The following is a 16,766-nucleotide window of genomic DNA, read 5'->3' as shown; positions in this document are numbered from 1 at the left end:
TTCGAAATGAAAAGTCTGCCACAATTAAGACCTCCTACAGCTGTATTCGACAACTATGCACCACTTTTCTTTGGGGTTTTTGAGTGGCATTCTGGGAAATGCATGAAATCCCAGACTGAAAAAGAACCTGACAAGGTGCCCTAAGACAGAGATGGTACAACAAACTGGTTCGTTACTGCACATGAACAATTAGAACCCCAAGGATTCATCACAGATTATTAGTATATAACAGTAATAGTGTCTGAGTGTTATTTTTCTTTCAAATGATTTGCAGTTGTTGCTCATGTTGCTTCTTCTCGTCAACTGCTAGCCCCACGTCGTATGTGGGGAGCAGCTTGTCCACAGCCCCTACATGCAGTGCCTCGCCTCCCTGGCCGTGGGTCTCCACCTGGACCACCTCCTGTGTCGCCCACCTGTGCCACCTCACCTCCGACACTGCCCACCGGAGTCTGGCACCGCCATCTGGAGCGCTAGCGAGTGGGCGTGGTTGGACTGCTTCTCTACAACAGTCAAGGCGGCGGAGGCCCTCGCTCGAGGCGCCACCTTCCCCGAGTCCTTCTCTGTTCCTGACCTGGAGCCTGTACCCAAAGATGAAATGGCTCTGCTCATGGTGAGGGAGGCTGCGGGTGTTTGTTCAGCTGCATCAACTGTTGGAACTGTAATTTATAAATGTAATGAACACCCATGCAATACATAATAACACCTCTGCGCCATGTTTTTCCAGGACAACAGTAAATGGGCGTCTGGTATGGATGAACAGATCATGTCCTGGGCCACCTCAAGACCAGAGGTAACTTAGATTGATACCTGGATTAACGTTAATGAATAGTTTGTCTGTGGAGATGATAGCTGCTTTTTAACTTGTTATGTGTCTGTGTGCGTGCGTTTGCGTTTGTGTTTGCAGGACTGGCACCTTGGAGGGAAGTGTGATGTGTACCTGTGGGGTGCAGGGCGACATGGCCAGTTGGCAGAGGCTGGCAGAAACATCCTGGTGCCAACCACTGCTCCATCTTTCTCTCAGGCACAACAGGTCCACAGACAGCACATATAACAACAATCCATAGACTGTCATCTCTCTGTTCATTAGATCCACAAAACACCAGCCTGCTGCTTGTAATCTCATCCAGTTACATCATCCAGTGTAGGATACATGTGGTTGTTATTTTTTATACTTAATTGGAAGAGTAAGTACATTTATCAGCTGTTACACTGTAAATATATGTACGATATATATTATGGGACTGCTAGATTTATATTTTTTCATTGAAAAAATAAAAGACACATTAAAAAGCCAACTGGAAATATGGGATTTATGGAGAATGTAGGATCCAGTGTTTTTGCAACTCGATCTAAACTAGAGGCAAAAGTCAGGATATCTCTGCCTCTGCTACTTGGATTTTGACCTTTTTGTTTTTTAATCTGTCACTTGTGAATCCCCAAACTTCATGGACATACAATACTAAATCACTGGAGTAACCCTTTGAGTTAATGAATCTTTTTTGAGTTTGAATTTTCACCAAACCACCAATATTAACATTGACACTGCAGCGGGCTGTTTACCAGCTAAAATCTGATCCCAGCTGTAATTCTCTTTATTTGCTTACTCATCTATTTGTCACCGTCTCTCCTCCACCAGGTGGTGTGTGGTCAGAACTGCACGTTTGTGATCCAGCCTAACGGGACGGTGTTGGCCTGTGGAGAAGGCAGCTACGGCCGACTGGGACAAGGCAACTCTGACGACCTGCACGTGCTCACTGTCATTTCAGCTCTTCAAGGTGACACCTTTGTTGTTCTTACGGTACATACAATTAGATGATGTACAGTGAGGGACATAAGTATTTGGACAGCGACACAAATTTCATAATTTTGCATCTGTACAATACCACAATGGATTTAAAACGAAACTATCAAGATGCAGTTGAAGTGTAGACTTTCAGCTTTAATTCAAGGGGGTTTCAGAAAAATATCACATTAACCGTTTAGGAATTACAGCCATTTTTATTCATAGTCCCTCATTCTCAGAGGCTCAAAAGTAAATGGACAGCTGACTGACAATCACCGTCATGGCCAGGTGTGGCCTGTTATCCGCTTACAATAAGCGGATAAAAGGTCTGGAGTTGATTCCAGGTGTTGAATTTGCATTTGGCAGCTGTTTGTGGGAACTCTCAGTATGTGGTCCAAAGAAGTGAGAAGGCAAAGTCCAATGTGGAATATCTAGATTTCGATGGAAAGCTTTTAGAAGAGCGGCCAAGTTGTGGTCTGGAATCAGTTTTAGCGCCAAACTTGAATAACTTCAATAACCTACTTCACATGGTAACTGCAGCTTTTAAAAAGTCATAAATTTTATGTACAAATGTGTATTTCTTTCTTTCTTTCGTTCTTTCTTTGCCTGCTGTAGACATTAATTATAACTCTTTTTTGTATATTGTTGTGGAGTGCAGGGAGTCACTTTACATCTGTAAACTTCCAGTGAGACTAGTGGAACTGTGTGTCCATACAGGAGCCTTTTTGAGTTTTTGTGGAGTTAACATATGATTATTATTTATTAATATTATTGTTATTATTGGTGTTGATGGTATTATTATTATTATTACTGTATCTCTACCCTGACTGCACTGTTGTCCCTCTTTTACACAGGTTTTGTTGTGACTCAGCTGGTGACTTCATGCGGCAGTGACGGTCACTCCATGGCTCTGACGGAGAGCGGAGAGGTGTTCAGCTGGGGGGACGGGGACTATGGTAAGCTGGGCCACGGGAACAGTGACCGCCAGCGCCGGCCAAGACAGATTGAAGCTCTGCAAGGAGAGGAGGTGGTGCAGGTCAGTCGGTCTCCACACATTGCATCCAGTAAAAAGGGATTTTATTCAGTTGTTTGGGTAAAAGTGAAGATCACAGCTCAAAGGAACCCAAAAGCAATACATGATTTTGCTACATATATGTTAGCCTTTGTTTGTTTAGGTGTAGTCGTACTTTAATTTAAAAAATGTTTCTTTTATTCTTTTATGACAAGATTGTTTTTCTTCTTCCTAACCAGATGTCCTGTGGCTTCAAACACTCGGCAGTGGTAACGGCTGATGGGAAGCTTTTCACGTTTGGTAACGGTGATTACGGCAGACTGGGCCTGGGAAACACCTCGAACAAGAAGCTACCAGAGAAGGTCACGGCTCTGGACGGCTACCAAGTCGGACAGGTAGGACTGAAAAATACCATCAAGATAAAAAGCCCAATGGATTAATTTAACCATTAGTCTGAGTATAATTTAGTACTCCTTGGCTACACCAATGTTGGCTAAAAAAATAGACAATGAAGATATATGAAAATACAGAAAAAAGACAGGACTGTACAAAGACCATGACTCTTGACAGCATTCGTCTTTCCTTGTGATTTGACAGCTTGGATATTTTTGAAGGTTTAGGAAACATACATGAATTGCGACTCCTCGGAGCCGATGTTGACATGTGTTCCCTCCTCAGGTGGCTTGTGGTTTGAACCACACTTTGGTCGTCTCTGCAGATGGAATGATGGTTTGGGCTTTTGGTGATGGAGACTACGGAAAACTGGGACTTGGTAATTCTACAGCCAAGTCCTCACCTCAGGTACACATTGTGAGGCCCGCTGCTTCATTTGAACAGTAAAACACGAAATTAGGATGTTCATCTGTGAAACTAATTATACAGGATCTGGTTTTTTAGTGAATGTAATGTAGGTTCATTTTGTTTTTTTAATTCCTTAGAAAGTGGACGTGCTGTGTGGGATCGGCATCAAAAAAGTGGCTTGTGGAACACAGTTCTCAGTGGCTTTAACCAAAGATGGCAAAGTTTTCACATTCGGCCAAGGTACGCTATGTTTTTTTTCTTTTCTCCTCAACTAATTCTTAAAATGATAATGATTAGAGCTGCAACAATTGTTTGATTAATCGACTGGTCAGTCGACAGGCAATCAATCTGGAATTATTTTAAATACCCATTAATCATTCAAGTAATTTCTCAAGCAAAAATGCCAAATATTTAATGGTTCCAGCTTCTCAAATGTGATGATTTCATGCTTTTTCTTGATAGTAAACTGAGTATCTTGAAGTTTTGAGCTGAACAAGATATTTGATGATGTTATCTTGGGCTCAGGCATTTTTCACTGTTTTCTGATGTTTTATAGACTAAATGATTAACCAATCAATCAAATAAAAATAATAAGCAGATTCATCGATAATGAGAATAATTAATAGTTGCAGCCCTGACAGTGATAAATACTGTATTAATAGCTACATCTTGGTAGCTTTGGTTCTTCCATATTCATATAAACAAATTCTATAAAACTGGAGTAAACAAGTTAACATTATTTTCACAATAGAACCGGACTTCATATTATGATCATTTGGGGTTTTTGTTTTGTTTATCATTATATATGTACATATATATATCTCCCCCCCCCTTTTCTCGTACAGACCGCCTAATTGGCCTGCCAGAGGGCCGAGCCAGGAACCACAACCGGCCCCAGCAGGTGCCGGCTCTGTCAGGGATCCACATTCAGGACATTGCCGTTGGAGCTGAGCACACTCTGGTGCTCTCCTCCACAGGAGACGTTTACACTTGGGGCAGCAACTCAGAGGGACAGGTAAACTACTGACACACAACCCCACCTGAAAGGCTGACACACAGTCTGTATGGTAATACAGCAAAACGGGGGGCAGAAAAAATTAAAGTGTTAATAATAATGACGTCAGAATGAGGAGACACTTTATAACCTTCTTCTGGATTAAGGACTTGTTATTTATTCAGTTAAGTAGAAGTAGGTACGGTATATTCATAGAATCAAAATGATTTGAATCACAATCTGGTAATCTGTGTTTAATGCATGAATCATGTTATTCTATTTTTAAAATCTTACATTACTAAAATTATTACACACAGAGCCAAAACATAGTCAATTAATCAGTCCACTGTCAAAAATCTAATTAGCAACAATTTTTATAATCAATTAAGTTTAATTATATAGACAAAAAAATTCCCAAAAAATTCCAAGGTCTGGATTCTCAAATATCTCGATTGTTCTTAGTTTTCTCTGATAGTAAACTGCATATCTTTGAGTTTTTGACTCTTGTTCAGACAAAACAAGGAGTCTGAATAAATCAAGGCTTTTGGAAACTCCGAAGGACATTTTTCACTGTTTTCTAAAATTTTAGAGACCAATTTATTAATCAAATGAATAACCAATAATTAAAATAATCGTTTCGATCCTTATAAAAGTTAAACAGTAAACTGATTAAGTAATATCTGATGAAAAAGAAAAAGATCGTATCAGACTAATATACAAGGACAAATTTTAACCCCGTTGACTAACTTTCGCTTATCACATGAGCGACTGGGATGGTCGGTATCATGTGTCATCTACTCGGAAACTGAAGGACAACAGCAGGAGAAATGTGGTTGTGTAAGCAACCTCAACCACTAGGCACTAAGGTAGATGCTGCATAATAAATATGAATATTCATTGAAAGTGTAACAATTCACCAAATTCTCGGTTTAATTTGATACAAAACTGTTAAAAAAAAAAAACTAAAAAAAACAGAACATTTCTGTGTTGTAGAAACATATGTGGTGATGTTAAAAGTCATAAAAAATTGTAAAGATTTGGAAATCTTGAAAGCTGTGATGGAGAATAAAACCCAAAGCATGTTTTGGAATATTGTGAGGTAAAAAGATGAATCCATCAGACGTTTCATGAATTTCAAGTAAATATGGGAGAAATGACTTTGTATATTATGAAAAATCTGTAAAAACTGCAGTTTCAAGAGAAATAAAATGAGGAGCTGAGTGTGAAAGTTCAGTCTTAACCTTAAGAATGAACTTGACCAAAAAATATTAAAACAAGGTCCAGTTACTATTTTTTCTGGAGCTTTCAACCACACAGTCTTCCTCAGCAGAGAGTGTTTGCTCAGTTGTCACGGAGATGTGTATTGGTTGTCATAGAGACATGTCTTTGACAGCTGAGCAAACTCGCTCTGCTGAGGAAGGCTTTGGGATGCACCTAAGATTATTTAGTCAAATGTGAAGAGATGTTTAGGTTCTAGCTTGACATTATATTCAGTAACTAATTAAAATTAAAACCTATACTTTTAAATGTTTTTAATTTTCTCTGCTACTTTTACCCTCAAAACAGTTTCAGAAGTTTTTATACACACTTGTCTAGAAAGTTTCTGATTGTAAATTATTTATTTATGTTGGATTTGGGTAATGGCTTACTATAAATGATTAATTCATTGTTACTTTTTGTGAACTATAACTTTGTTGACTAGCTGGGTCTGGGTCACACCAACCATGTTAGAGAGCCTACCCTGGTGACGGCGCTGCAGGGCAAGAACATCCACCAGATCTCTGCTGGACGCTGCCACAGCGCGGCATGGACGGCTCCCTCTGTGCCGCCTCGAGCACCAGGTTAGGCGCACACACACAGACTCACCTGTCCCAACATGCCCCCTGCCCAGCCAGTGGTGTCTAATGGGCAGAAACCTTATCCCGGAGGTCAGGTTTCCTTCAGTGCTGCTGGGACGTTTAGTAAACACTAAAGTGGGGCACAGCACATTGTTGTCAGATGAGACACCGTCATTGTCTGGTGAACAACAACATTTAGGAATTTCATGTGTTGTGGTTAGAAAACTGCCTGAGGCCTCATTCCAGAGATAGAGTTTGTGCCAACAGACTATTTCATTTAGTAGTAAAACAGAAAATATGTGAAAACACCTACCGTAAATTACAAGTAAACTTCTTCTGTTCTGAATAGGTGCTACAAAACTCAAACTGAGAACTCCTTTAAAGATGTGGCTATTAGTCAATTAATTGATCAGTCATACAAAACAAAATGAATTAGCAACCACTTTGATCGTCGATTGTTTCAGTCATTTTTCAAGCAAAAATTCTGAACATTTTCTTGTTTCGGCTTCTGGAGTGTGTGAAGATTTTCTGCTTTCGATTTAGTAAATGAGATACCTTCGAGTTGACTCACTGTTGGTTGGCAAACGAAGCAATCTGAGCATTTTTTTTCTATCTATTTGAGATTTTATAGACTACACAATTAAGTGCTTAATCGAGGAAATGATCTACAGATTAAGCGATCATAAAATAATGTGTCTGTCGCTCCTGTCTTTCACTCCTCCATCATTTTCCTCACCCTTTGTCCCTCTTGTGATGCCTCCCTGCTCTGTCCACCTCGCTCCATCTCTCCCTCAGGCTCGTCGGTTCCTCTCCAGCTGGGTCTGCCTGTGGCGGTGCCTCCTCAGTACAGTGGGCTGAAGGAGGTGAGCATCGAGGCGGTGAGGGCTCGCCTACGCCTCCTCTACCACTTCTCCGACCTCATGTACTCCTCGTGGAGACTGCTCAACCTCAGCCCCAACAACCAGGTAGGCAAAGAACCAGGACACAATCACAAGAAGTCTTAAGTCTTGTTATATTGCAGATAAAACCATTAGCATTAGAAATTTAGGTGAAGGTGTGTTGTTGCAAAGCTAGAATTCTGCAGGAGTAAAACTGCATTTTTTGCAAAGTGAGAGAAAGTAACTTAGCTTAAGATTAAAGCAGGGTTAAATTAAAGCCACACCACAGGTCTTATTTTGGAGAGAGGATGAATTTCACTCCCAGTTGGCTGAAGAGTTGCCTGCACCACTCATGGAGACAGTAAATTGTGAGCATTACTCTGTTGTAAAATGATGTTAATATCATTCTTGCTTCGCAGAGCTGTACTTCCCACTACAATGCTGGTACCTGGGGGATTGTCCAGGGCCAGTTGAGACCCCTTTTGGCTCCCAGAGTGTACACTCTGCCCATGGTGCGTTCCATAGGCAAGACCATGGTGCAGGGAAAGAACTACGGCCCCCAGATCACCGTCAAACGAATCTCCACTCGGTCAGTACTCCACCATCACACAGACACGCACGGTACAAACAGAATATGAGCAACTGTATAGAACCTATAACATTTTTGTAGACTGACAGGCGGATGCAAAAAGTATGGTTTTAAGATGGGATTTAAAAATGCCAATAAAAGGGAGAAGATTTAACAGTAAGATGTAAACAGATAAATTGTGAGCATCAATTGGAAAAAAGTGATTGGTCATTTGATTTGAGGGGTGTTGAGGTCAAGGATATACAGTAAATTGGTGCTAATACATGCAGTTATCAAAAAACAAACAAATGATAGAATCTTAAATCAGTTTGTATTTGATTAGTCTAGTAGCAGCTAGTTTTTCAAGCAAGGTTAGCATCTTTGCACTGTGCCCTCAACAGTAATGTAAAAACCAACTCTCAGAGAATGATGCCCAAACAGAATCAAAGGCAGACTCCTCTCTGGTTTGCTGCTGAATGTGAAAAGAACGGCAGAGGGAAAATACCTGCAGTAATAACCAAAGGTTGTTCCTTATGTGTGTATCGGCGATCACCAGGTTTTAGAGCTTGTTTTTTCACAGACCGGACTCTCGAGGATGAGTTTGTGACATGTCACCTCGCTGAGTCTAAACTCACAATTCTCTTTTTCCCTATCGGACTGTAACAGGGGACGGAAGTGTAAACCGATCTTTGTGCAGATTGCTCGTCAGGTCGTGAAGCTGAACGCCTCAGACCTTCGACTTCCTTCAAGGGCTTGGAAGGTCAAGCTGGTGGGAGAAGGGGCGGATGATGCAGGTGGGGTCTTTGATGACACCATCACAGAGATGTGTCAGGTATGGACAGATCTGTCATGTACACAATCTGTACTTGTTTGATGAAAATATTCTAAGTGAACTAGACGTTTACTGGATGTCGCACGATGCAGTGATTTTTTTGATTGTGTTCTGTTTATGTGTTTATAGGAGTTGGAGACGGGGGTGGTAGACCTGCTCATCCCCTCCCCCAACGCCACGGCAGAGGTTGGCTACAACAGAGACAGGTGAGGAAGACCATTAGGAAACGTAGGCCTGTCCTCATCGATCTGGATTGTCCACCCAAATCTCTCATATTTCAAATGCACTCAGTGTTTAGGGCTGATGGTATATCAAATAGAGGCACAGGTAGAGACATTTGTTTTCACTGTTGAAGTGAACCTCAGCATGATGTTCTTCCATCCATAAAGTGCAGGTGTACGTAAAGTTAAACATTTCAGACATGTCTACCTTCAAATAAGTATGTGATATTAAAATAAAACCATGATACTCTTATTCTCACATTGTGTGGAGTTACAGTACAGTACTCCCACTGAGAGAGAGGGTCGTAAACTAACTATATTGCGGAATTGTGATCAATATTGGATCAATATGAAATTCCTTTTAAAGATGTGGCAGATTGTAGACGCATCCATATTCTCCAATACTGATAACAGACCAAACGGGATTAGACTGTTCTCTGACTTTTTCTTTATTTATCTTCCCCCAACAAGACTATTTTTCTTATTCATTTAATTTAATTTCTCATTTACTTTAAATTCAAACTTATTAAATTTTCTGAAATTCTTTGTTGAAGCATTACGACAGTTGCAGCATTCTTGCATGTTCATCTTTTGCAGCTCTCCTTTATATCTTTAAAATGAAAAGGGCTACTTCAAGTATGTTTTGAAAATAAAAATAAGGAAAGCAGAGCAAACAAAATTCAAGGTTAACTGAGCTTTTAAAAGCCACAACCATTCAACAACAGCAAAACAATATTAGAACATCTAGAATGAAGCATACTCCAAGTCTCCAAAATGTTCATTTATATGCTCGTTTCATCCCCAAAATATGAATATTTAAGATAATATTTCAAGTACATTGCTTCCCTTAAGAGCTGGTCAGGCCTGCCTCCAGTTTACCATTGGCAGGTTGTCCTGCCCAGTCGTTGCAGTCGTTGGCTAATTTGACGCTACATAACACGAGTGTAATCTTAATCTCATCACTTGAGAGCAATTTAAAGCAAACATTTCTCTGGCCTTTCATCCGCCTAGGTTCCTCCTCAACCCGTCTGCCTGCCTGGATGAGCACATGCTCCAGTTTAAGTTTTTGGGCATCCTGATGGGTGTCGCCATCCGCACCAAAAAGCCTCTGGACCTGCACCTGGCTCCTCTGGTTTGGAAACAGCTGTGCTGTATCCCCCTGCTGTTGGAGGATCTGGAGGAAGTGGACCTCCTCTATGTGCAGACGCTCAAAAGCATTCTTCACATTGAAGACAGCGGCATCACCGAGGATAATTTCCATGAGGTGGGAAATGGATTTTTGATTTTGGTATTAGGTGAAGGTGGTGATGTGGATGATTTATACAAAAATAAACACCTTCAAACCTGTCTGTATAACTCCATAAATCCCACAAATCACAGTGTGAAGTGTTTACATCCAGGAAACTAGTACCTGGGGTCAGTTAAGTTCATCAGGTTAATTTCACCATGTGTATCATCTGCATGTGGTTTCCCATTTCAGAAGCGTGTGTGATTTTTCAATTAGCGCTGGGAACAGCAGATATTGTAACGATCTGTTGTGGGGGTGTTGCTCTTGAGTGGTTCTCTGCTCAGTCCAGGGGTCGGTCTAATTGCCGGTGCTTGAGACTGTAATTGCTTGCGCTCAGTGTGTGCTTTGATGAATGATGATGCTTCAGGTGATATATTTTGTCTGTGGTATTTCTGGTGTTGATACACATCCCGTCTGTTTCACGTCAGACTTTACGTAGCCTAGCCCCGCTCCAGACTCTTCCGCCGCTGTCTTGTCAACATTACCGTGTTATGCAGTTGTGACCGTTGAACTGTCGCTTTCTGTGCCGACACTTGAAGTTTCCTCTGAAGGAGCGCTTGTCTCTATCATGATGATTGGTTATTAGTATGCTGTCAACCACTGTTACTTAGACAGAATATCTAAGTGTCTAATTTTCTAATTGAGAAAATGTTTCCATCACAATCAGTGTTTTTATTGTTTATATCGCCCGGCCCAGTGATATATAATAATAAATAAATCTGATTAGAAAATCAGTTTAGATGCTTATTGATTTTACCATTATAGATTTAACTAATAAATATAGCCACTCCTTCACCAAACAAAAATCGTATCAAAACTGATACCAAGATACCCCAGTATAAATGACGGGACGAAATCTCTGAGAGTTGACAAATTTATATCACATACTGCCCTGAGGGAGGTAGGTTGATGAGGGGAATGAGTAGAATCTCAGAATTACAGAAGTATCTGTGGAGAGCCTGTCATCCGGTAATTCGAATGTAACGACTAAACATGTCTCGTGCTGTAGGCAAGTGCCATATATTAGACACATTAAATAAAGGCAATTTACAGAGAAGTCTGTAAATCTTTCACAGCTGCCTTAGTGTGCACGTAAAGACTGGATATTCAACGCTGAATGTAAATTTCTCTTGGGATTCATCAGATTGGAAACTTTTATTGCTTATAAAAATTGAATAAGCGTCACTCCACCCCCTGAAGGCTCAGTAGTAAACATCGGTTACACACAAGCTACATTACACTGTATTTAGACGTAAGCACAGGCCCCAACAGCGTAATAAAGAACATCTCACAGGCTCACAGAACGCCTGATGATTGTTTTGACAGGGTGGCCATTAGGTTTACCTCTCCTCTGCCATGTGAACATATGACTCATCAGAATCCCATGCGTGCTGCTTAAAACTTTAATAAGCAGCCAGTTCACAGCCACATGAGCCTGATTTTATTCCCATAGGCAGACGTAACTGTCGCAAACCAAAACAAACTTCAAATGATGTCACACACCGTTGCAACGCCACACCCACCGAGAGCTAATAGGAGCTAACGGTGAACATGATGTGATTTATAGGAGGCTAAGCCTATTTACAGCTGTCAGAGTTCAACATAAATAACCCAAACGTGGCTCTAAATCTGTTCACACTCCAGACTCCAAACGGGCTGAGGAAACTGTGACAGTAATGTTGCTGTAACCACTTTTAAGCATTGTGAAAGCTTGATCTAAGCCCTGCTGGGGGGGGTAAGCCTTTTAAACACTGGTGGTCAGAGCTCATGTGAGGACACTCTGCCTCTCCTCCTCGCTCTAGTACACACTGTTCCTCTCCCAGCTCTGATAAAACCTCATAATGTCTGTGGTTCCGGCCATTAATGACACAGACCACACACCCCTCCCGACCCCACCCAAAAGCCACAGATCGGTTGGCTCGAACTGCAGAAAGCTAACATATCCCGGAGCCCCTCTTCTGTCTAAACAACCTCACACAACCCCTGCACTGTAAAGCCCCCAGCCTGCAGGAATGCCAGGGCCGCTGTTGATGCAGCATATCCTGCCCGGCGGAGATTTGGCCCCGTTCCCAGCCTTGCAGAGGAGACAGGGGGGTTTGGAGTCACAACACTGCCATGGCCGGCTCCGTCAGCCAGGCTGAGGGAGGAGAGGAAGAGGCTGCATCTGCTGCTTTGGCATGAAAGGAGGGAGTGTGGGCGAGTGAAAGAATCTCCTCGTTTGCCTTTTCTGCTTTTCTGTTGGCATTGATTTGAATTCTGCCAGACGGGCTGTCAAATGTCTCACCACGATTTTATAATCGCTCGTTGCTTGCCAGGCCAGTGCAAAAATGTATAGACACAATTCAGCTTTTGTAACTGATCGGTTTCATCAACATCCATGGAAAGGAAACACTGACAGGCGTTTAATTCAAAATATTCCAGGGCCGTCAGCTGAGTTGCACTGGATTCCAGGATGAGGATAAATGCTCTGTTTGCCTGTAGTTGACTGGTTTTGTCTGACAATAGAGAGAACATACGAAATAGAGCTAGACCAATAAATCAGCCAATGTTAGCTTGTTGCAGTTATATATCAGTTGGGGTCTGTATGTTGGCCAACGAGTAACAAGAAATGTCATTACAGAAATGGCAACCTAGGTTGGAAAACTAGGTTTTAAAAATACAACTCTAAGGGATCTGCACCAAGATTGTTTGTTTATGTTACGTGTTTGCGTTCAAAAAAAATTACTAGAGATGTCCTGAGCTGATCCTCAGGATCGGTATCAGGGCCAATCTGGACACATTTTAATAGATTCGGCTGATATAAAGTCAATCAAAATCAGATTCTCACTGCACTCTACTGCATTTGGTCCACCTCAGACAGCTACTGTTGCAGCGCTGCTCTCCATTACTGCAGCCGGCTCTACGGTGCGGAATTTCACTGCATATCCATACAAGTGAAAAGTAGAGCGTGTGAATGTGAAAAGTAATTTGAGCACATGGATTTCTAATGTGCAGGTTGGCAAAACTCAGAAATGTTAAATCTTTGTCGCTAACCGATCTGCTATCTCTCCTCTGTCTTTCTCATTATCAAAGAACAGCGAACAAAACATTCGGCTAGGAGCTTCTCACTTTCAGCCAGGCTGAGCGACGCTCTCAGCACTGGCAGCAGGTCACAACAGCTGTCGCTAATTAATAATTCCATCACTAACAAGCCCAACATTAATATCTGTGCTCTGCCGGAGTGAGATGTCTTCTCTGTAGCAGATCGCATAACATCAATTTCAGAGTCACGCTCACCACTTAGTCTTTCAAAATATAAGATGTGTCTACAACTGTTACATCAACGCGTCAGATACATATTAAATTAACATTTAGGTGAATAATTGTATCAGATCAGACTCATATTGGCAGATACTAAACACTAAAGGACCTGGATTGGGAGCAAGGTCCAAAAAAACTTGATCAGGACATCTAATCCATTAATTATTATTGGCCGATATAACGTTATCACATTTTTTTAACTCCCAAATATCAATATTGGCCTAAAAAATCCAGCAGAGTCATAAGGAACATTCCATCAGTTACTCACAGTCAAGGTCAAATAGAGCTTAATTGATCAAGGTCGCATATGCTGCATATTCCGATCTCTCGTTGCTCAAAAGAAAGCTTCTGTGGACAAGTTTTGGAAAATGTTGCAGTGCTCTTCAGAGTTTCTGTTCACATTGTGTTTCTCACCAAAACGTATTGTTGGTATCTTTGAGTTATAACAAACAAACATGATGAATGTATTTCCTTCCTCATAACACATTTGCAACGCCAATTTTGAAAAAATATTTTAAATAGTGCATTGTTTACGTCCATTTTCGCTTCTTAGCAGGTTTTTTTTTCTTGCTTGCCTTTGCGGGCACATACTGTGCTTCTTGGTGCGTTACTGCCACCACCTGTCGATCAGTAGAAAAGCGTGAAACTGATGGCTGTTATGTGCCTCATGTTACCCACGTTGGTCCTCATGCATGTGCACCACATAAACAAAACGGGAACCCACTCTTTAAAACATTACTCCTTAGCACTGTTGGTGGTCACTAAGTCAACAGGCTACCATTAACTGTAATTAAGAGACAAAATTCATTTACAAATACAATAAAAAGTGATATATGTCGAGTACAGTTACATTTATTGGACACGTGTATCTCAGTGTTATACCGATGACTTTTGTGGTTGTTTTTCAGATGATTCCTCTGGATTCCTTTGTCGGGCAGAGTGCAGATGGTAAAATGGTGCCCATCATCCCGGGAGGAAACAGCATCCCTCTCACTTTCTCCAACAGGAAGGAATATGTGGAAAGAGCTATAGAGTACAGGCTGCATGAAATTGATCGGCAGGTAAGACTCTATCCGATGTCAGTGCTGTATAACTACGGCTCTGTTTTAAAGAGCGTTTTATAGTTACTTTTTGAAAAGTATTTTTCTTATACTTAAGGTATTTCTCCTGTTGTATAAGAGTTAAGTTAAAGTAGGCAGAAAGTGGTAAACACATTTAATTTACAGAAATCTCATTGGCTTAAAGGATAAGGCCGGTGTATTTCTACATTTTTCTTATTGTCATCAAATCCTGTGAAAAGACCAAAATCCACTGTGTTATTGAGCCTGTCTGCGGCTCTCAGCTCCTAGACTGTTGGTTCCTGCTGAAAATATAAGTCTTTAGAAACAGGTCACAACTATGAAGTTTGGTTTATAAGAAACACTCAGTAATTTCTTAAAACATCTGGTCACTAGTTTTTAACAAGCGTCTCTCAAACAGGGAGAAACAGTGCATTTGTTGGGGACTATTTTCAGCGGCGGATTAATCCACATTTGATGCTCTGGTATATCCAGCAACAGGACGTTGTGTGTGTGGGACTGAGTCAAAATAAACTATAGTGTGTGTGTGTGTTCATGGTGATGAAGGAGCTGATGTGTTTTTAATGAAGCTCTATGGCACAGAAGAATAAGATATATCAGGCTTTGATACACATACAACACTTGTTAGTGGCAGACATTCAGTGTTAGTTTGGGACTTTTCATGGAAATTGTTGACAAAAAGAAAATATAGAATAGCGCCAGACTTCCCTTTTTAAAGGGTCAATTTACCCTAATTACAAAAACCCAAGCCTCTGTCGGGGAATCTAAGCGAGCAGATAGTTTTGGTTTTATTTGTCTGTATCTTGAGAAAACTGAAATTTCAGCCTCAACCTGAATCAGTCAGCTGTGTTTATGGGGACTATTTCTTTTGCAGAAATTTCAATGAAAACCTTTCACAATGAGGTCTGTGGATTAGCCAGCGTAAGAGGAACACTGTATCTATATGCTGTGTGATTTTTTTTTTTTTTTTCTATGCAGTTTCCAATGCTTTGACCACTTGCATTATATAAAATTATTTCCACCCCGATTGTACTGGGGTGAACCAGAGCAAATAAAATTAAAAACTCTCTGCAAGGCTAGATACCGCTCTACAGGTAGGTTTAAGCAAATGTAGTTTGTGTGCACTGACCCTTTAATCAAACTGAGGAGTGAAGAGAGCATGTGGCTTCAGCTCTGAAAGCGAACATGAACCCTCACCTGTCCGTCCTCCTGTCAGGTGGCGGCGGTTCGTGAAGGCATGTCGTGGATCGTGCCGGTGCCGCTGCTGTCCCTGCTGACAGCCAAGCAGCTGGAGCAGATGGTGTGCGGCATGCCCGAGATCTGCTGCGACGTGCTGAAGAAGGTGGTGCGATATAGAGAGGTGGACGAGCAGCACTCCCTGGTGCAGTGGTTCTGGCAGACTCTGGAGGAGTTCTCCAACGAGGAGCGAGTCCTCTTCATGCGCTTCGTCTCCGGACGCTCGAGGCTGCCCGCAAACACGGCCGACATCTCTCAGAGATTTCAGATCATGAAGGTGGACAGGGTGAGTGGGCCGGGATCGACATGTTGGGAATTGTGCTCAAACATTTAAAGGTAGTTCCAGTGTACTCTATCAAAAACCGGAGGATATTTCTTAAGGATTTTCAACCCTTTTTTAGGCATTAAACTATGAAATTGCATTTGTTCATATGAAGGACCAGGCTGGCGTTTTGTGCAGATACAATGGAAGAAAAGCAGCAGTGCTGTGCTCATTTACATTTGTAGTCCTAGTAAATACCTTGCTAAATTGAAAAGTAGTGGTGATGCAAAGTTTTACCCCCCTGATGGTAATGCTCAGCTCTCAGCTCTGTACTTCACATACAGACATGAAAGTGGTATCGATCTTCTCTTCTGACCCTCGGAAAGAAAGCGAATAAATGCATTTACCAAGATGTTGAACTATTCCTTTAATTTAGCAAAAACAGTGCCATGGCCAAAGCTTGTTTTTTTTGCGCATTTGTTTATAGAACTGGAGTTACATCCAGGTAACTTCCATTTTTGACTCTTTAATGAATAGGAGATTACATCTGCTCAGTAGCTGTGTTTACATTGCTTCCTTCACTATGATTAAGAGCTATAATCCCCATGAGCAGAAGATCTGCAGCGGAGATTGTTTTGATATATGTATATTCCTGAAAAGAAGACTACTGGAAG

General features: G+C 41.4%; 1 protein-coding gene across 12 annotated transcripts in view; it reads left to right on the top strand.

Annotated features, from left to right (window-relative positions):
• herc1 (HECT and RLD domain containing E3 ubiquitin protein ligase family member 1) overlaps positions 1 to 16,766 on the top strand; it is a 71,783-nt gene that overhangs the window by 53,742 nt on the left and 1,275 nt on the right. For all 12 annotated transcript variants that reach the window (XM_040127657.1, XM_040127669.1, XM_040127705.1 and 9 more), the window contains 17 exons: positions 311 to 610; positions 725 to 790; positions 905 to 1,030; positions 1,637 to 1,775; positions 2,638 to 2,819; positions 3,035 to 3,190; positions 3,474 to 3,596; positions 3,734 to 3,836; positions 4,442 to 4,611; positions 6,293 to 6,431; positions 7,224 to 7,393; positions 7,726 to 7,895; positions 8,541 to 8,706; positions 8,836 to 8,912; positions 9,939 to 10,191; positions 14,424 to 14,576; positions 15,811 to 16,116. In XM_040127657.1, the coding sequence (XP_039983591.1) occupies positions 311 to 610; positions 725 to 790; positions 905 to 1,030; positions 1,637 to 1,775; positions 2,638 to 2,819; positions 3,035 to 3,190; positions 3,474 to 3,596; positions 3,734 to 3,836; positions 4,442 to 4,611; positions 6,293 to 6,431; positions 7,224 to 7,393; positions 7,726 to 7,895; positions 8,541 to 8,706; positions 8,836 to 8,912; positions 9,939 to 10,191; positions 14,424 to 14,576; positions 15,811 to 16,116 (2,799 nt within the window). The remainder of the gene's footprint in view (positions 1 to 310; positions 611 to 724; positions 791 to 904; positions 1,031 to 1,636; positions 1,776 to 2,637; positions 2,820 to 3,034; positions 3,191 to 3,473; positions 3,597 to 3,733; positions 3,837 to 4,441; positions 4,612 to 6,292; positions 6,432 to 7,223; positions 7,394 to 7,725; positions 7,896 to 8,540; positions 8,707 to 8,835; positions 8,913 to 9,938; positions 10,192 to 14,423; positions 14,577 to 15,810; positions 16,117 to 16,766) is intronic.

This window comes from Xiphias gladius, chromosome 1, assembly GCF_016859285.1.
Source record: "Xiphias gladius isolate SHS-SW01 ecotype Sanya breed wild chromosome 1, ASM1685928v1, whole genome shotgun sequence".
Taxonomy (NCBI): Eukaryota; Metazoa; Chordata; class Actinopteri; order Istiophoriformes; family Xiphiidae; genus Xiphias; species Xiphias gladius.
Note: the sequence above shows the minus strand (reverse complement) of the source record. Positions and strands in the feature narration are given on the sequence as shown.